Source organism: Hyperolius riggenbachi, chromosome 12 (genome assembly GCF_040937935.1).
Source record: "Hyperolius riggenbachi isolate aHypRig1 chromosome 12, aHypRig1.pri, whole genome shotgun sequence".
NCBI lineage: Eukaryota > Metazoa > Chordata > Amphibia > Anura > Hyperoliidae > Hyperolius > Hyperolius riggenbachi.
The window spans coordinates 151,582,260-151,598,752 of NC_090657.1; the positions used below are offsets into that span (position 1 = coordinate 151,582,260).

General features: G+C 41.7%; 2 protein-coding genes across 5 annotated transcripts in view; one reads left to right on the plus strand and one right to left on the minus strand.

The window, feature by feature from the left end:
• EMILIN3 (elastin microfibril interfacer 3) overlaps nucleotides 1-4,798 on the plus strand; it is a 49,810-nt gene extending 45,012 nt beyond the window's left edge. Inside the window, exon 4 of the mRNA XM_068263399.1 lies at nucleotides 377-4,798. Within this exon, the coding sequence (XP_068119500.1) occupies nucleotides 377-2,169 (1,793 nt within the window). The 3' untranslated portion in view covers nucleotides 2,170-4,798. The remainder of the gene's footprint in view (nucleotides 1-376) is intronic.
• Nucleotides 4,799-12,883: 8,085 nt separating this feature from the next.
• LOC137541486 (phosphatidate phosphatase LPIN3-like) overlaps nucleotides 12,884-16,493 on the minus strand; it is a 138,263-nt gene continuing 134,653 nt past the window's right edge. For 3 of the 4 annotated variants that reach the window (XM_068262792.1, XM_068262794.1, XM_068262793.1), the window contains exon 20: nucleotides 12,884-14,832. In XM_068262792.1, the coding sequence (XP_068118893.1) occupies nucleotides 14,679-14,832 (154 nt within the window). In that variant the 3' untranslated portion in view covers nucleotides 12,884-14,678. The remainder of the gene's footprint in view (nucleotides 14,833-16,493) is intronic. The other variant, XM_068262795.1, reaches the window with a different exon arrangement.

The window sequence follows — 16,493 nt, forward strand, 5'->3', positions numbered from 1 at the left end:
GTTAAATAGTCTGCAAGATGTCATTATCAGCATCACCCTGCACCATTTTTTGTGGGGCCTTTTTTAAATGTATCCCCTACTGAAAGGCATGTGTGACCACTGTATGTCCACTTCTACTGAGACTCCAGTAATAGTGGTAGAGCCTTCTTATACATCATAAGCCAGCTTTAGCATGCTCTTTTACATTACAGCATTACCAGCTGAGCTGCCCTGTTGACTAAATGCCTGTTCTGATGCCTTCATTTTAAGAGAGTTCTTGTTTTTCAACCACTTTCAGTAATTTTAGTATAAATGATACCAGTTTTACCAGGACAGAATTGGACAGAAGCACTCTTTACTTTTTTAGAGCTAATCTGTTTATTTTTGCTCCTTGCAGGGAGAAAACTATCTCCTGTAATTGGAGAACGTTTGGATCGTGTGGAAGAAGAGATCAGACGTCTGTCTCAGGCTTATGACAACTTACAAGGAATAGTAACTGGTCTGGGAGACTCTCTTCGTCTTGCCATCCAAGAGGACACCAACAAGATGATTGGTTCATTGGTAAGCGGGCCCAGTTCGTCATCGCAGGCCTCTGTAGGATTTGGGGTGATTCCAGATGCCTTGGCTGAAGCTCCGCATGTTCCTGTAGATCTGACTGGCAGAGTAGCTGAAGTCAGTGAACTTCTACGATCAAAAACAGAGCTTCTAGAGGAGGTAAATGGGATGGTGATGGGCCATGAAGCACAACTCCAACACTTACTTGAAGCTGCTAGACCTTCTCCGCTTACATCCACCGAGATGCTAGAACAGTACTTGGAGGGCAAGATAGCTGAGGCTCAAGCAAAACTTTTGGATGCATTAGAAGCTAGGATACAGAAAATCCAAGGGATCTGCGACATCAAAGTACAAGAAGTGCAAAAGCAGTGTCAAACTTTGGAAGAGATGGCAGGTCAAAGGATGCAGCAAGAAATAGACGGAAGAGAAGCTGCTCTAAGAAGAGAATTGACAGAGTTAGGTGCCAAATTGCAAGGGCTAAGTTCGCCTGAAGGCTGCTGTGGACGGCTGGAGGATCTCAGCAGGCGTGTGGAGGCACTGGAACGCAGTTTACACCATCTTACTGAGGAGCATAACTCTCTTAGTCAGAAAATGGATATAGAGATGACAAGGATTATAGTAGAACCTCAAGTTGGAACAAGACTTGATGATGTGGAAAGTAGGCTGAATTTTACTGAAGAAGGTATCAGAAGATGTTGCCAAGAAGGAGGGGAAAGGGGCCATTTAATAGGCGAGTTAGATGGGGTAAGAGCTTCTGTGGATGACAAAATTAGAGTTCTGGAAGAAAGGCTTCTCACAGCTGTTGGAGAACTCACTAATGCCTCAGCTCCTTTGGCTCTTGACGGAGCAGTTATGCCTTTATTGGATGCTCATTTGTCTGGGATACGAAAGGAAGGTCTTGAAGGTCTGGAAGGAGTACAAATTCGGCTTGCTGCTGTAGAGGAACTGTGCGCTGCTGGATGTGCCACACCTGGAGGAGACTCAGCTGTAGAGATTCATAATGAGATGTCACGGGTCCAAAAAGAGAATGAGGATGTCCAGAAACAAATAGGCTACTTGAACAATACTGTTTTAAGCATTAAGAAACATCTTGAACGACTACAAGAGGAAGCTTTACAAGGTGAGATCACCTTACTACAAGTCAATTTACGCAGTGTTGGCCGTTCCCTGAATGGTCTGGAAGAAACCGTGAACAGATATGCGGATGTGGTAAACCAAGTTAATTCTACTGCTGAGGAACGGGGCATTAGACTTACAGAAGAGCTGGTTACTGTTCAAGGCCAGGTAGACGGACAGGGCTCTCAGATCCGCACCAGCCGAGGACAGCTGTTAGGATTACGAGGTGACATGGAAAGACTGAAATCACGTCTTGCAGGGCAGTTGGGTAGCTGTCAAGTTCTGGCCCGTGAACTTCAATCAGATGTGGCACAGTTTGAACGTCGAGTGAACCAAGTGGAAGGTGCTTGTGGAGCTCAGGAAGCAAGTCTGATTGGTTACTTAGACCATGTCAATAGCACATTAGTATCTCATGAGCATGGCTTGGAGACCTTGAGACACGAGCTGAACAGAATAACTCAGCAGTTGCCAACCCAGCCCCTGTCATCTACCACACAGGACAGTTTTGAAGGCAAATAGCATAACAGAACTGTGGTAGTGCCTTAACTTGGTGGACAAATACGCAAGCAAAAACTGAAAGAACTTACAAAAGATTCCACAGTGGAAAAGGTGGGACACGAAAATACTTTAATCCTCAGATTTTGGGGCAGCTAAGTCACTTTTTGGGGGGTTGGGCGGGGAAAATGTTCTCTATGCCACAAGATCAATGTGATGCAAAGTGGCAGTGCAGGGATATATTTGGTGCTAGGGCATTATTACTATACCAAGAACTGAACTTCACAGACTGTTATTTTAGTTTGTTCCTTTATGTTACCCATGACACACTTCAGAACACTTGCTAACATCACCTCATTTGTATGATTATCTGAAGAAAACCCTATTCTGTGATGCACTATTGCCTCAGCTTTTAGCCCCACTGTGCACTCCATCAGACATTCACAGTGCAACAGAAAAATCCATAAAAAGAAGTGGACTTTAAAGACTCAAGCCAAATATTAACTCAATACTTGCAATGGGACAATACTATGCATGTATAAACTCTGTACCTAAACATTGATACTAATATTGGAATTATGTACCATGTGGCCTTATGTTTTGGCACAAGTTACTCCATTCTACTGTAAAGTAGGCAGGCAATTCCATTTCTGCAAGTGAAGCTAGTGTGATTTGCACACACAACTGATCAGTGCAACAGTATCATATTTCATAGATTCTAGAATTTTTATGTCACACATGCGCCTCCTGCTGGATGTCTCCAGAATTGCAGGTAAGTTAACCTCTTCCCATCTATAGATGTACAGTAGGAGCTTGAAATAGCATTAGACAATAGTTGGCCAAAATGAATCAATCGGTGTACGATAAGTTGATCTTGCACTTTCCTGCTGTCTAACATTTCCATTTAGTGGGGATAAAATGTAACATGACTGCTGAAGAAGAACCAAAACTAGTCTATGCTGTTTGTGAGGAATTCCGTTGTGTTTTAAATCTTACAGGCCAAGCTGCCTTAATGTAAACTTGTTGTTTTGGTAAAGCTCTGTATAGAAGTATATATGCTTCATGATGATGATCCTTGCTAACAAGAAGATGCCAGAATTGTAAAAATATGTTAATCTGTTCCTAAAATCCAGCATCGGTGCGGGTCCTTCCATGGGGTAAAACAGGGCAATTCGCTAGGGTCTCAAGCTCCTTAGAGGCCCCACAAGTCAGGCACTCTAGAGGTCTGAAGTTTACTATCGGTAAAGTATAAAAAGGTGAGGGGCTCTACATTTATTTTTGACCTGGGCCGTGTCCAGCATGCAGTGAAATACTACGTTCTAGACTGCTGAGTCTTATCGTACTCCTGGAAGATTTACAATGTCCATTATATCTGTCAGCCAATAACCAAAGAAGCTGCTTTTCTAGCATTACTGCAGTGTGAGAGAGGTGTAATTAGGGGGAGGATGGACAACTTGTTATCTTGTTTACTATTACCACTATACCATCAATGCACAGAGGCCTGGATATAGTCTCAACTTCTGCACCCCCTGTTCCTACGCCACCACTATTGAGCACATCCCTGTTGGATGATTGCTTCCCTTATGTGATGTCATTTCAACATAACACCTGAACCATGATTTTTGCTTTTGTTCATGTGGATGCAGCTTCGGGGTATTTTTCAGGAAGCCATGTCACAACATGGCTCTTCAAAGGAGAACATTACTATTTTTAATCACTTGTGCCTTACCTAAAAATTCCTCTTTAATTACTAATACCATCAGTGTCTTAGTTTCTGGAGCCATGATAGCTGCTCACGTGCATTAAGCAACCTCAGTGAGAAACTAACACGCTACAAATATTTGGGGTTAATTCTTCACTTGCTTTAAGCTTATTAGGGGACAGTATGAGCCTCTGGACTTGCCCCATTATGGAGAAATTATAGTCGAGAAGCACCAGGAGGCCAAGTTATTAGATCCTTTTGAACTAAGATTGTGGGAGGTATGATGCAGCTGCAACCAATCCTTCAGGTATCCATGGACCAGATTATGCAAGGATTTGAATGTCAATAAGCCAATCTTAAAGGAATACTGTAGGGGAGTCGGGGGAAAATGAGTTGAACTTACCCGGGGCTTCTAATGGTCCCCCGCAGACATCCTGTGCCCTTGCAGCCACTCACCGATGCTCCGGCCCCGCCTCCGGTTCACTTCTGGAATTTCTGACTTCAAAGTCTGAAAACCACTGCGCCTACATTGCCGTGTCCTCGCTCCCACTGACGTCACCAGGAGTGTATAGCACAAGCCCAGTATAGTCTGTGCCTGCGGGGGACCATTAGAAGCCCCGGGTAAGTTCAACTCATTTTTTCCCGACCCCCCTACAGTATTCCTTTAAATAGAGATCTCCATTTCATGGGTGGCAAATGACAGCATACAGCTTGTAGGGTGAGGTCACGCTATGCCTATTGCTACATGCTGCGTTGCTGGATGTAAACACACTGCCCATACAATTGTATGGGCATGAGCACACCTCTGCATTAAACAAACCACATTATTCAAATGCACTTTCTACAGTGCCTTTCTGAATAACGCATGTTGCACTGCAGGTCTTCAACGTTATAGTATAAAATAACGCTTTAGTATAAAATAAGTTTGGGTTGTGTTATGTCCCTATTGTAGTAGGGGTGTTATGCAATACACATAGGGCTTGATTCACTCAACCCTGATAACTCAAATATTCACAGCTAACAGTTGCCATTGCAGGACAAAAACATTTGAAAAGGTACTTCTTTCGCTAACTCACACACTTGATTCACTAAACCGTGATAACTCAAATATCACACCTTATCAATAATCACACCTTATAACAAGATATCACACCTTATCAAAGTTAACACTCCTTATCACAGTAGCATAGCGAGCATTACAAACCCGCAGGGGCTCAGGGCAGGACCAGTGCCATTGCCAATTAGTAGCAGGACAAGTTTTATGGTGCTGCGGGCCAAATTTGGCCCGCGGGCCAGAGTTTGACACATGTGGTCTAGAGAAAAGACACCTTAGAGGGGATCTAATTAACATGTATAAATACTTTAGAGGGCAATATAAAAGGTTGTTGGATGAGCTTTTTGTCCCTAGGCCTTCTCAAAGGACTAGAGGACATGATCTGCGCATGGAGGAAAAACATTTTAGCGATTTATTTAGGAAAGGGTTCTTTACAGTAAGAGTGATTAAGATGTGGAATGTATTGCCACAGGAAGTAGTTATGGCAAATTCTATACCTGCATTTAAAGAGGGCTTAGATGCTTTCCTTGCGTTGAAAGACATCATTGCTACAATTACTAGGTAATGCCCAATGATGTTGAGCCAGGGATTTGATCTGATTGCTATCTGGAGTCGGGAAGGAATTTTTCCCTTTTGGGGCTAATTGAACCATGCCTTGTGGGGGTTTTTCACCTTCCTCTGGATCAACAGGGATATGTGAGGGAGCAGGCTGGTGTTGTACCTTGTTCTCTGGTTGCACTCGATGGATGTATTTCTTTTTTTAACCAAAATAACTATGTAACTATGTAAGGCATGTTAACTTTGATAAGGTGTGATATCTTGTTATAAGGTGTGATTATTGATAAGGTGTGATATTTGAGTTATCACGGTTTAGTGAATCAAGGCCAAAGTTTTACTTAGCGAAAGAAGTACCTTTTCAAATGTTTTGTCCTGCAATGGCAGCTATTAGCTGTGAAAGCCTTTACTATTCCATAAAAAGGCACTCTACTAAATAATCTGACTACTTCATTGGAAAAAAGTCAGATTGCTAATGACTAACAGCTGACACAATGGAGTGGGCAGAAGTCATGCTTGGCATGGGTGACTAATGCTTGACTGAGAGTTTAAAGAGTACCTAAAGTGGGGGGAATAAGGAGGCTGCAAACTTCATTCCCTTGGAAACAATGTCAGTTGCCTGGTTGCCATGCTGAGCTTTTAGGCTTTAGTGGTTTTGGAGTCACATGCCTGCAACAAGCATGCAACCAGTGGCGTCAGACCAGAGTCAGAGCATCTGATCTGCATGCTTAATCTGGGTCACCAGACTCACCAACTGGCATTATTTGTTATAGAATGAAAATGGCAGCCTCCATACTTCTCTTACTTCAGGTTCCTTTTAAATTCAGCACGTTTTTTTCCCCTAAGCAGGATCACAAATGATTATTCTGTCTGTACGAGGCTTTAGACTTTTCTCTTAACCTATATGTAATGCCGCTAACTTTACTTTCTACTGACACTGATAATGGTTTAATACTTGGTGAACAAGTTCTAAATACACATTCAGGCCATTAACATAGTGAGCTTCTGTTATGTAGACCCCTCTTTGGTTTATGTTTTTGCTAAATGCCAAAAAGTGTTAAAGCTTGATTACAAGCAAAAAGGCAAAGCTAAATATAAAGTTGAATCACAGCATGTACTGTATGAAATGTCTACCTGCCAGGAAATTTGTACAGACAGTTCAGCGATTTTCTCTAAAAAAAAGACCAAGCCAGGCAGTGCAGCCAGCAACTTTACCTGACTTTCCTCCACCGCACTCCAGAAAGCACAGACAATGCAGGACTTAATGACTGGATTGTAAAGAGCAGCAGCATGTCGATGAGTCGCCAAGAAGTCTTCTAAAAAAGAAGAAAAAATTCTCCATTGACCCAAAGAGACAATTGCATAGAGACAGTCAAAGCCAATTTATCAATCAGCTGCTATTAGCTGATTAGGTGCTGTTGACTGGTGATGATGATGAGTACAGTTTATCAATGTCTCCTGCATATATTTGTCCTGTAGAAGAAATCATGGAGAAAGTTGTGATCAGCTTGCTCATGTGTGTGATTATCCACCCCCTCCCACCTCCTTTTAATACTGCCATATTAAGAATGAGCTAATCAATGCTCTATGTAATATACCCAAAGCGCAGGTCACACATTTTTTTTTAAAGCCTACACTGACTTTAGTTGCAGCTAAAGATTACCACTATTTTAAGTGGCAGTTTCAAAAATGACAAAAAAAAAATCATCCCGAGTGCCGATGTATAAATATGGTGTTTGCCACTTATTACAGACAGAAGTGCAGGTCACAAAAAACAGGCACATTCTTATAAAAATGATGATCATTTCAGCTGAATCGTTTCTAATTATGATTAGCTGATTTCTGAAGAAAATTAGCCCTTAAGTGCTCTGTATGGTCATGGTCACATGATGAAGTGTCACATCTCCTTCCTGCTTTATCTTTCATAGGAAGCAGATCTGGCATGTGACCAGCCAATCACACGATTAGAAATCGATCACATGTACAAATTGATCATGTACTTCTCTGATTTCTCCTGAATATGTAAGAGAAAATACACCTCCCAACATTTTGAGATAACAAAGGATACCTTTAAGACACGCCCCTGCCACACTCCTAGCCACGCCCCCACTAGTCAAGCATACCATAAAGAAATCATAAGCAAAATATGTAATTTTATCATTCAAAACACACTGTTAATTGTTATCATCACTACTTTACCTTCAAATTAAAATTTGAAAATAAGAAAAATGTCAAAAGATGAGAATTAAGTTAAGAGCAGCAGAAACATACATATATTTATATAGATCTCTTCATCTGCGCTGAAAGAGGGACAAATGAGGAAGAAAGAGAGACAGAGGGAATGTCTCTCCAAAACAGGGACAGTTGGGAGTTCTGTAGAAAATGATCAAGCTCATTGATGGGTGATATCTGTGCTCTCTACAAGTGTAACACTGACAAGAGCCTGGGGTTATAGGAGACAGATTCAGGAAATCACCAATGATATATCTAACAGGGGGTGTGGGGGGAAGGGGAGGGGGTACTTGACCATGTTTCTTCCCATCAACAAGCAGTCTGAATTGGCCTCCTTACTCTGCTAAGCTTTGGTTGACAGGTAGTATTGGGCTGATCCTATAGTGGATAATTTTGATCACTTGTTCAGCTTACGTGGCTACTGCAGTAAACCTAGCTGCGAATCCCTGTTTTTGAACTGAAGTCTTTATACAATCCCTACTTTTATGCAGAGGCAGCTGTCAGCTAAAATAGAGTGGGGAGGGTTAATTTGGAATAGTGGTTGTGGGAATATAAAAATGCATTTAGGACTTTTGTACACCTCTGACTACACAAATATTACGCAGTTAAGAAGCAATGCTATCACAATACAGATGCAGTGAGATTGCATGGTGTCTGGTCTCAGCTAGACAACCGCCCACTGAATTCAAAGCAATCAGGAAGTGACCCCCAAATGTGGAAAACAGAACAAGTTGCACATGGAAAGCTCAACAGAAACCAAGTGCAACTCTGAGGGCATTTTCAGTGCAGGTTTGCGATACACATATTCAAAATTCAAGTTGAAATTCAAGATTCTTTTAGTGTTTCAGAAATGCAGATAAAACACAGCACAAGCCCTAGAAAGACTCTGCAAGTACCTTACTGCGACCAGTGCTGTGTAATGTCTTTATAATGAGCACATGACCACATCACTTAAGAGTATCATGTTTGACTTTAGTTCAGCTTCACATAATATAAGTTGAGGTCAGTGCTGTGCTTCTGGCTCATTCCGCCTCAAAGCATTCTATATCTTCCTTTTGTAACCAGCAAATTCTGGCCTGTCACATTAGCTTGCAAACCGTTTTTTTTTTTTTTTTTATTATACATAAGGCTTCATGCTTATTTGGCAGTTTCTGTGACCCGCCATTCTGTCCTCCATGTCTTTCAACTCCGTTAAACTTGCTGCTTTAGGCATTAACTCCAGCAGAAATATCCTCTGAGAATACCCCTGCTTTGCAGATGTCAGGGCTGGACCCAGGCCTTCCAAATCTGTTGCACATCTGTTGCTGTGGTCAGAATGTTGGACACCATGGACCAAAGTAATTATTTTTTGCTATATCATGATATCCATTACGAAAAACGTACAAACAAAGAAGGGGTTAGCACTCAAGGAAGTGTTCTTTTAGGATGTAGATCACGTTGCTCCGAAACCATTTAGCATCTAGAATGGATTACCTTTACAACAGGGAAAGTTCCATTCCCACCGCCTGGCGTCCACACTGTGTTTACTTGTTCTGCTGCTCATGTTAGTGTTGCTGTGGTTGATGGTACCGCAACACTCTGGACCTCTTCCCTCCTGAGAAAACACGGCTCGGGGAGGGAGGATGGATCAAGTGTGCCATAGAAAAAGGCTTCTGCTCTTTCTTGGGAAACTGAACTTTACCTTGACTTGGAGCAAACAGGAAACTATAGCAAATAGACGTGTGAGTGAATAATATGGCCAAAGAACCAGATCCACTGGGCAGCCTTCTAGGAAAACAAGCTGCAGCCAGTTGGAAGTCTCTAAATGAACTGCAATGATAAACAGCAAACCTGATAGTCAGACTAGGGAAAGTAGCAAACAGCAGGTGGCAAGTGATGTAGGAATACAGGTCTGCAGAGGTTGCACATACAACCTGTGACAAGGGGCCCTCCTTTACAATTCATCCATTCTTCGTGAGTGTTATGGTGGAAATGACGACCACTATGTGTGATGTGTATAGTAGCAGTCATTAATTAACTATTTTGCACTCCAAGCTAAGGCACCTCTTGGGGTGCCTAGATAAAGTTTTGCCCCAGTAAAAACTTCACACTGGGGCCCATGGCTCTGAAGCTGGTAGGTTGTGTGCCTAGGGGAATGGAAGACACAGATTGATTAGATTCAGAGGAGATCTTGCTATTTGGCAAGGCAGGTCCAGACCAATCAGTTAGGCACACTAGGGAGCTAATGTATTAACCCATCTTCTGTGATACCTGAGAATTCCCAGTGAAGATTCTAAAAGTTATCCAGCAAATTTAGACTTGGTTACCGTAATTAAAAATTGCCTGTTAGGTGTACACATGCTTAATTAATGTTGCCCGTAACGTTTGTGGTCTGATTGTAAGAGCAACATTTAGAAGAACGAGCTCTATACAGACTTCAGATGAGCAGCATGTACTATTCAAATGGGGAAGGGGGGGGGGGACAACAGGAAGCACACAGCACCCTGCAGCATGGGGACAAGAGAAGTTAAAGCACTCATTCACTGCTTGTTGTTTAGCATTACCCCAGTGCTGAACACTTGCTAGATACTTGGCTGAAACAGCACAGAATGATCATCATGGCCAAGGATTATCTAACTTGTATAAAACGCTTAATGCTTATTAGTGGTTGTGTGACTGGAGTGGTTTTAACAGCATTAAAGTGCATGGCTTGTGTTTGTATGTCGCATCAATCTTTTAATGAAAAGTGGACACACACTTCAAATAAGGGACAGACCAACGGGCCCACAGAAAGTCACCAAGCTGCAGACCACAAAATACACAAGGAAACCTAGAAACCCAAACCTAACCCAAATCAGGGTGAACTGTATAACCTAGGGACATGCAACAAACGCAAACTTCTGAAAAGGCTTGCAGGGAACTAGCCATTTTACTCTAATACGACCCTTGCTTTGTCATCTCCAACCAGTGTCCACCACATGACCTTTAGTTGGGTAAACAAAGTGCTGGGAGAGGCAGGCAACAGTAGCGGAACCTTCTGAGCAGTAAAATAATGCATTTTACTATTTACATAGATGCAGGTTCCAGTATGAAGGAAGCCACAAATGCATTGATAATGATGATAGATACTTGCATGATTCCACGATTTTGTACCATGATACAGGCTGGGTTAAAAACTTCATGACGTTTAACTGGATTCAGTATTTAGCTAGACCAACCTTTGTAATGTATACTCTTTTAAAATGTTTAGACCTTTAAAGCTATTCACTAAGTTAAGCTGTCCATTTAGTCAACTGTACTTCCAGTGAATATTAAAGGACAACTAAAGCCAGAGGGATATGGAGGCTGCCATCTTTATATCAGCAGGACTGCCAGGCAACTATTAATGTTTAAAAGCAAATAAATATGGCAACCACCATATACCTCTCACTACAGGTGTCCTTTAACTTCTCCAGCTAACTGCTTAAGGTCAAATGAACAGATTTTTTAAAGAAAACTTGAGGCTTAAAGGAGACTCAGAGACGAAAAGTATAATCAATTTATACATACCTGGGACTTCCTCCAGCCCTATCAGCATGGATCGCTCCCACGCTGTCGTTCTCCACCTCCTCTATCGCCGGTACCGGGTTCCGTCACTTCGGCCAGTCAGGGCCAGTCGACGCAAGCGCAGTGTGCTCCCTCTGTACTGCGCAGGCGCATACATAAAGCAGGCGCCAGCGAGACAGAGGGAGTCCCTGCACATGCATACAACTGGCCGCGTCCAGCGGAAGTGACGAGACCCGGTACAGGCAATAGAGGCGGCGGAGAACAGCAGCGTGGGAGCGATCCATGCTGATGGGGCTGGAGGAAGCCCCAGGTATGTATAAATGGATTATACTTTTTCGTCTCTGAGTCCCTTTAACTTTCTTTTACTTGATCTCTGTCACGCTCTACATAGCATCATTTTACAAGTGCACACTATCATCTCACACTGCTGACTGCAGTGCTGCCGTTTTACTTTTTTTAGGAAATTCTGAAACTGACCTTACTTGCAGAGCTGATGTTTCTGAGTTGTGACAGCTGCTGCAGACACTAAAGGGTTATCTCTGCCAGTGCTGCTACCCTGCCAGATGTTATCTAGATGAGCAGATTATGGTCATTCAGACAGGTAGTATTGTCCAAGTTACTGAGATTCACACAGAGACTGTGAAAAATTTATTCAGCAAGCAAAAGGTATGCATGGAATCATATTGATGTAGGGGAAGCCTAAACATAGCTTATATTCACAGCAGAGGCAAAATATAAATACTAATTTATGGGGAGGAAAGATGATACTCACCTTCCCCTCTTCCAGGTTGCATGTCCCATGTTCAGCAGTGAAGAGTGCAGCAAGTATCTCTAGTATCCAGTGATTTGCATACCTACCCCTTCTGGTCATTGGTTAGTGGTCCTGTCAATCAAAACTGCCTCTATGAGCTATTTACCTTTTTTGTACTTCTTGGACAGCACACCTATCTTGCTTCAACGGCTGTGCCAGGTCTAGCCTGTATGGCTGATACAGACTTAATGCAAGCAAAAAAGTGAAGATGACCAGCACTTGCCAATTCTTAAAAAGCAGGGTATTTATTCACAAAAAAAGTGAACAAAAAATAGCCATGACATCTGGACTCCCAGAATGTAACTATAGCTCTTGAGAGTAGATATAGCTCTTAAAGTATAGAATGGGCTGCAATGTGGCGATCAACCTTTACATAATAGAGTTTAGGCAGGCAATAGTGACATGCTTTCACTTGACAAAGAGCGGTTTATCCGTTCGAAACGGCGACAGTCCGTTGTGATTGGAATTGGGCTGCAATGGAGGCGTAACCTATTCTGGAGGAAGTCCTCATGCTACTTTTTGCAGCTAAGAGCTATATCTACTCTCAAGAGCTATAGTTACATTCTGGGAGTCCAGATGTCATGGCTATTTTTTGTTCACTTTTTTTGTGAATAAATACCCTGCTTTTTAAGAATTGGCAAGTGCTGGTCATCTTCACTTTTTTATGAGCTATTTACCAGAAGGGGCGGGAGTGGAAAGGCTCTATGCTTAGTAACTTTTCAGATGGTAAATTCCAAACTCTGCTTGGTGTCAATTCAAATGTATGCCACCCTACAAAGCCAATACAAGAACTGTCCAAGCAGTCTTTAAACAGGGTAAGATATATTTTTGAAAAGTAATTGTAACAACTGCAATAACGGATTTTTAAAATTTTTTATTTAACACATCATACAGTAGCAACTAACGCATTGCTTTCAATAAGAACAAACAGCCATTCAAGTCTAAGGAATGAGTCAAATTCTGCTACAACTTTACATACTTACATGACAAATGCCCTGAGATGGAATCCATCTTATATATCAGCGATGTTTTTATTGAAGGTCAGATCCATGAGGCACCTAACAGGACTCTAGAGAGCAACAGCACTCTGCTAAATCACAGCTACGTCTCGATGCCCCTCTGGGCTGCTGACAAGATGAATAGCAGAGGCATTCTCTGGCTGTCAGCAGCCACTAACACTCCTAATGTAAACATTTCCTCTACAGAACATTCCAAGTAGCTGCCTCTTCTAATAGCTCTTAACCTCTAGAGCTACTCCGCACATCTGATGCCATTACCCTGTGCGCATCTATGAGGACGCCTGTGTTATTTCCCAAGATGTATAATATTTTTTTTTCAATTAAATCAAAGCGAAAACGAGAAAACTCAGAGAATCGTTTATCTTCGGATTTAACTTTTTTTTTGTATTTTGGTTAAATGATGCCTATTAATATAAATTGTATTTTTGTTGTATGGAATAAAATTAACTATGTGTTGTATTTTTGGACTTGTCATGAGAAAGCGATGTATTTGTGAAACAATAAAGGTCTCAAATTCAACCTATCCTGTGCCTTTGTGGAGTTGCCGACATAGCTTTGGGAGGTAGAAGCCTTTTAAAATGAAAATGAAAGGGATGGTCCACTTACATTGATATTTTAGTTGTGAATGGATGTAGGAGAATTGTTTGGGCACTGTAGCTTTTTCCTGAGGTGTGCAGGAAGTTTAAAATAAGAATAGTTGGGCGCAAATGCACTAACTCCAGATCATCCTCGGATTGCTCCTTGTCTTTGGGGCCTACCAATTATCTGTTTCAAGACCGCATTCCTCCATAGTCTCCCATATGTTCAACTGAGTGGTGAACACGCGAGTCAACTGTTCATGTGCGAGTTCATTGTGCATGAAAGCTTCCTTTTTCTGGGCCTGTGCAATTGCTTTTACTTGGCATGTGTGGTTTGCAATGCGCAAATGCACAGTTCAGAAGCATTTGTGCACACCCATAGCCACTTCACCCAAATTAATCGACAAAAGGGGCCAGACTAATATTAAAGGGATTGGGATCGGGAGAGACCCCAAAGAAAACGTCCAATTGGAGGATGGCCAGCAGCAGGTAATGTACACCACCATGGGCTTAATTCACAGTTGGCTCTGTGTCTGGGTTAAACTCTGGGTGACTGTTCTGATATTTGCCTTACCAGCAGGGATCACTCTATAATATTGAGGGGGAGCTACAGATATGACCACTAGCGAATACACACTCCTTAGTATATGGGGACATGCTGCCTTTAGCAACTTTTCTCCTACTTCAAGTATGCTTTAATGTGTTGGCTGACCAATCGTAAGGCTCAGATGCTCAAGTCTCATTAATCTGCCCATCTTCACCTTTGGCTTGAGATTCTACAGAGGCTCATTTATGGCAACTGTCTGACATGAGGAATGGAATGGACTTCTGCAGCAACCAGTGAAGTTCTCGTTCTCATCTCTAACGGCTGTAGATAAATGACATATGGGCAATCAGGTTGCTAAGGACAGCATCTTTATACAGTATTTCCTTTGTCTTGAGCAAGTCCCATCATGTCTTCAAATATACAGGATTGATATGATTATGGGTGGCTTCTGATGTCCTCAGTCTGTAGCTAACTGGTGAAGTCCTAGGGACATGATGTGATGCACAACTGCTATAAAACCTCAGCAAGCTCTTCTTCACTAAGATTGTTTAGAGGGTCTCTCCAGAATGAGAAGTCACTGAATTCCTGAGTGAGCAATGCTGAGACTGAGTGAGATGATGGAGGAGGAAACATGACGTTCACCAGGTCACAGAGAGAAGAGTACCTGCAGCAACACACACCACAAATGATCACATGATATCATAATGAAGGTTTCAGTTTATCTGGTGATGAGTCGTAGTCAGTGCTAGGCTGAAAGGGTACCTGAAGTGTCATGTGACATGATGATGAAAACATGCATATGTACAATCCCAATTCTACTTAGAAGTAGGCTGTGTTTCTATTTTGTCACTGTGAGGGTTAAGAATCCAGGGCTCTAAATAATAGTTTCTATGCAATTGAGCTGTAGTGTAACTCTCACTGATAAGTAGTTGAGGTTGTAAAACTCCTGTGTGGCTGAGAGAAACACATCTGAGTGCAAGGAACAGATACAAAATTGAATAGTTCAAGATTGGTCTGAATGGGATCTCAGTAACATTAAAAACTAATCTTATGTACCTGAGATGATATGATGACATAAACATGTGTAAGTACGGTGCCAAACATATTAATAACTAGGCTGCGTCTTATTAATCTTTAGGCATGCAAGTGACAGTTTCTCTTTTGTCAAACCCTTGTCATATAATAGCTTATCCCCCACTGATATAGAATTACAGCCATAAAGAAAACATTTTCCTGGTGAATAAGAGCTTATGACTACAGGGAATACATAAAAAAAAAGTCAATAGTTCATATATTTTAGCTCTCGGACACTTAATAGACTGCCATTGAGCAGAGACAATAAAATGTGAAATCAAATTTGTAAATGTTTAAACACAAACTAAAAGTATGGAATATCTATCCTAGGTTCACTTTAAATATAGATTTTAACCATTAGGTACAACATTAGGCAATGGGAGCAGAGGAAATCCTATATAGAATTAGGACAATAGATTAAATTGTTTATCTCAGTTTATTTATTTTCCCTTCAGGTGAGTCTTAAATAGCAGCAGCGGAGTAAGTTACCAGGTTAATGTTAGGAGTAGGTTCGGGAGGTTAGTGTTTGGCCTGGATGGTGGTAGGTTAGCATTAGGATTAGGTTAGGAGGATTAATGTTAAGCTTAGATAACGGGAGGTAAGTGTTAGGCTTAGATAGCAGTGGATAGTGTTCAGTTTAGAAAGCGTTCGGTTATTGCTAAGTGTAGGCAAGGGAGATTAGTGTTCAGGTTAGGCAGCAGTAGTTTAGGGTTAGGAGTAAGAAAGGGAGGTAAGTGTTAGGCTTTGATAGCAGAAGTTTAGCATAAATAGTAAGAAAGGGGGTTAGTATTCAGCTTAGAAAGCGGTAGGTTATTGTTATGCGTAGTCAAGAGAGGATAGTGTTCAGCTTAGATAGCAGTAGTTTAGCGTTAAGAGTAAAGGGGGTTTAGTGTTAGGCTCAGATAGCGGTAGGTTAGTGTTAATCATGGGTAAGGGAGGTTAGTGTTAGGCTTAAATACTGGTAAGTTGATAAGGGGGGTTAATATCAGGCCCATATAGTGGTACGTTAGTGTTAGGAGTAGGTAAGTGGGGTTAGTGTTAGGCTTAGATAGCAGTAGGTTAGTGTTAGGAGTAGATAGAGGGAAGGTTAGTATGAGAGGAAAGTTAGGTAAAGCCATAATTGAATATCAGTAAAATTACTTATATTCTATTATTCTAATTAACCAATGACCAATAGTAAAATATCAGCAGCATTGCTGATATTTTGCCAGCGGCTTCACCCAACACCCAAAGTTTGCCAGTGTCCTTTTT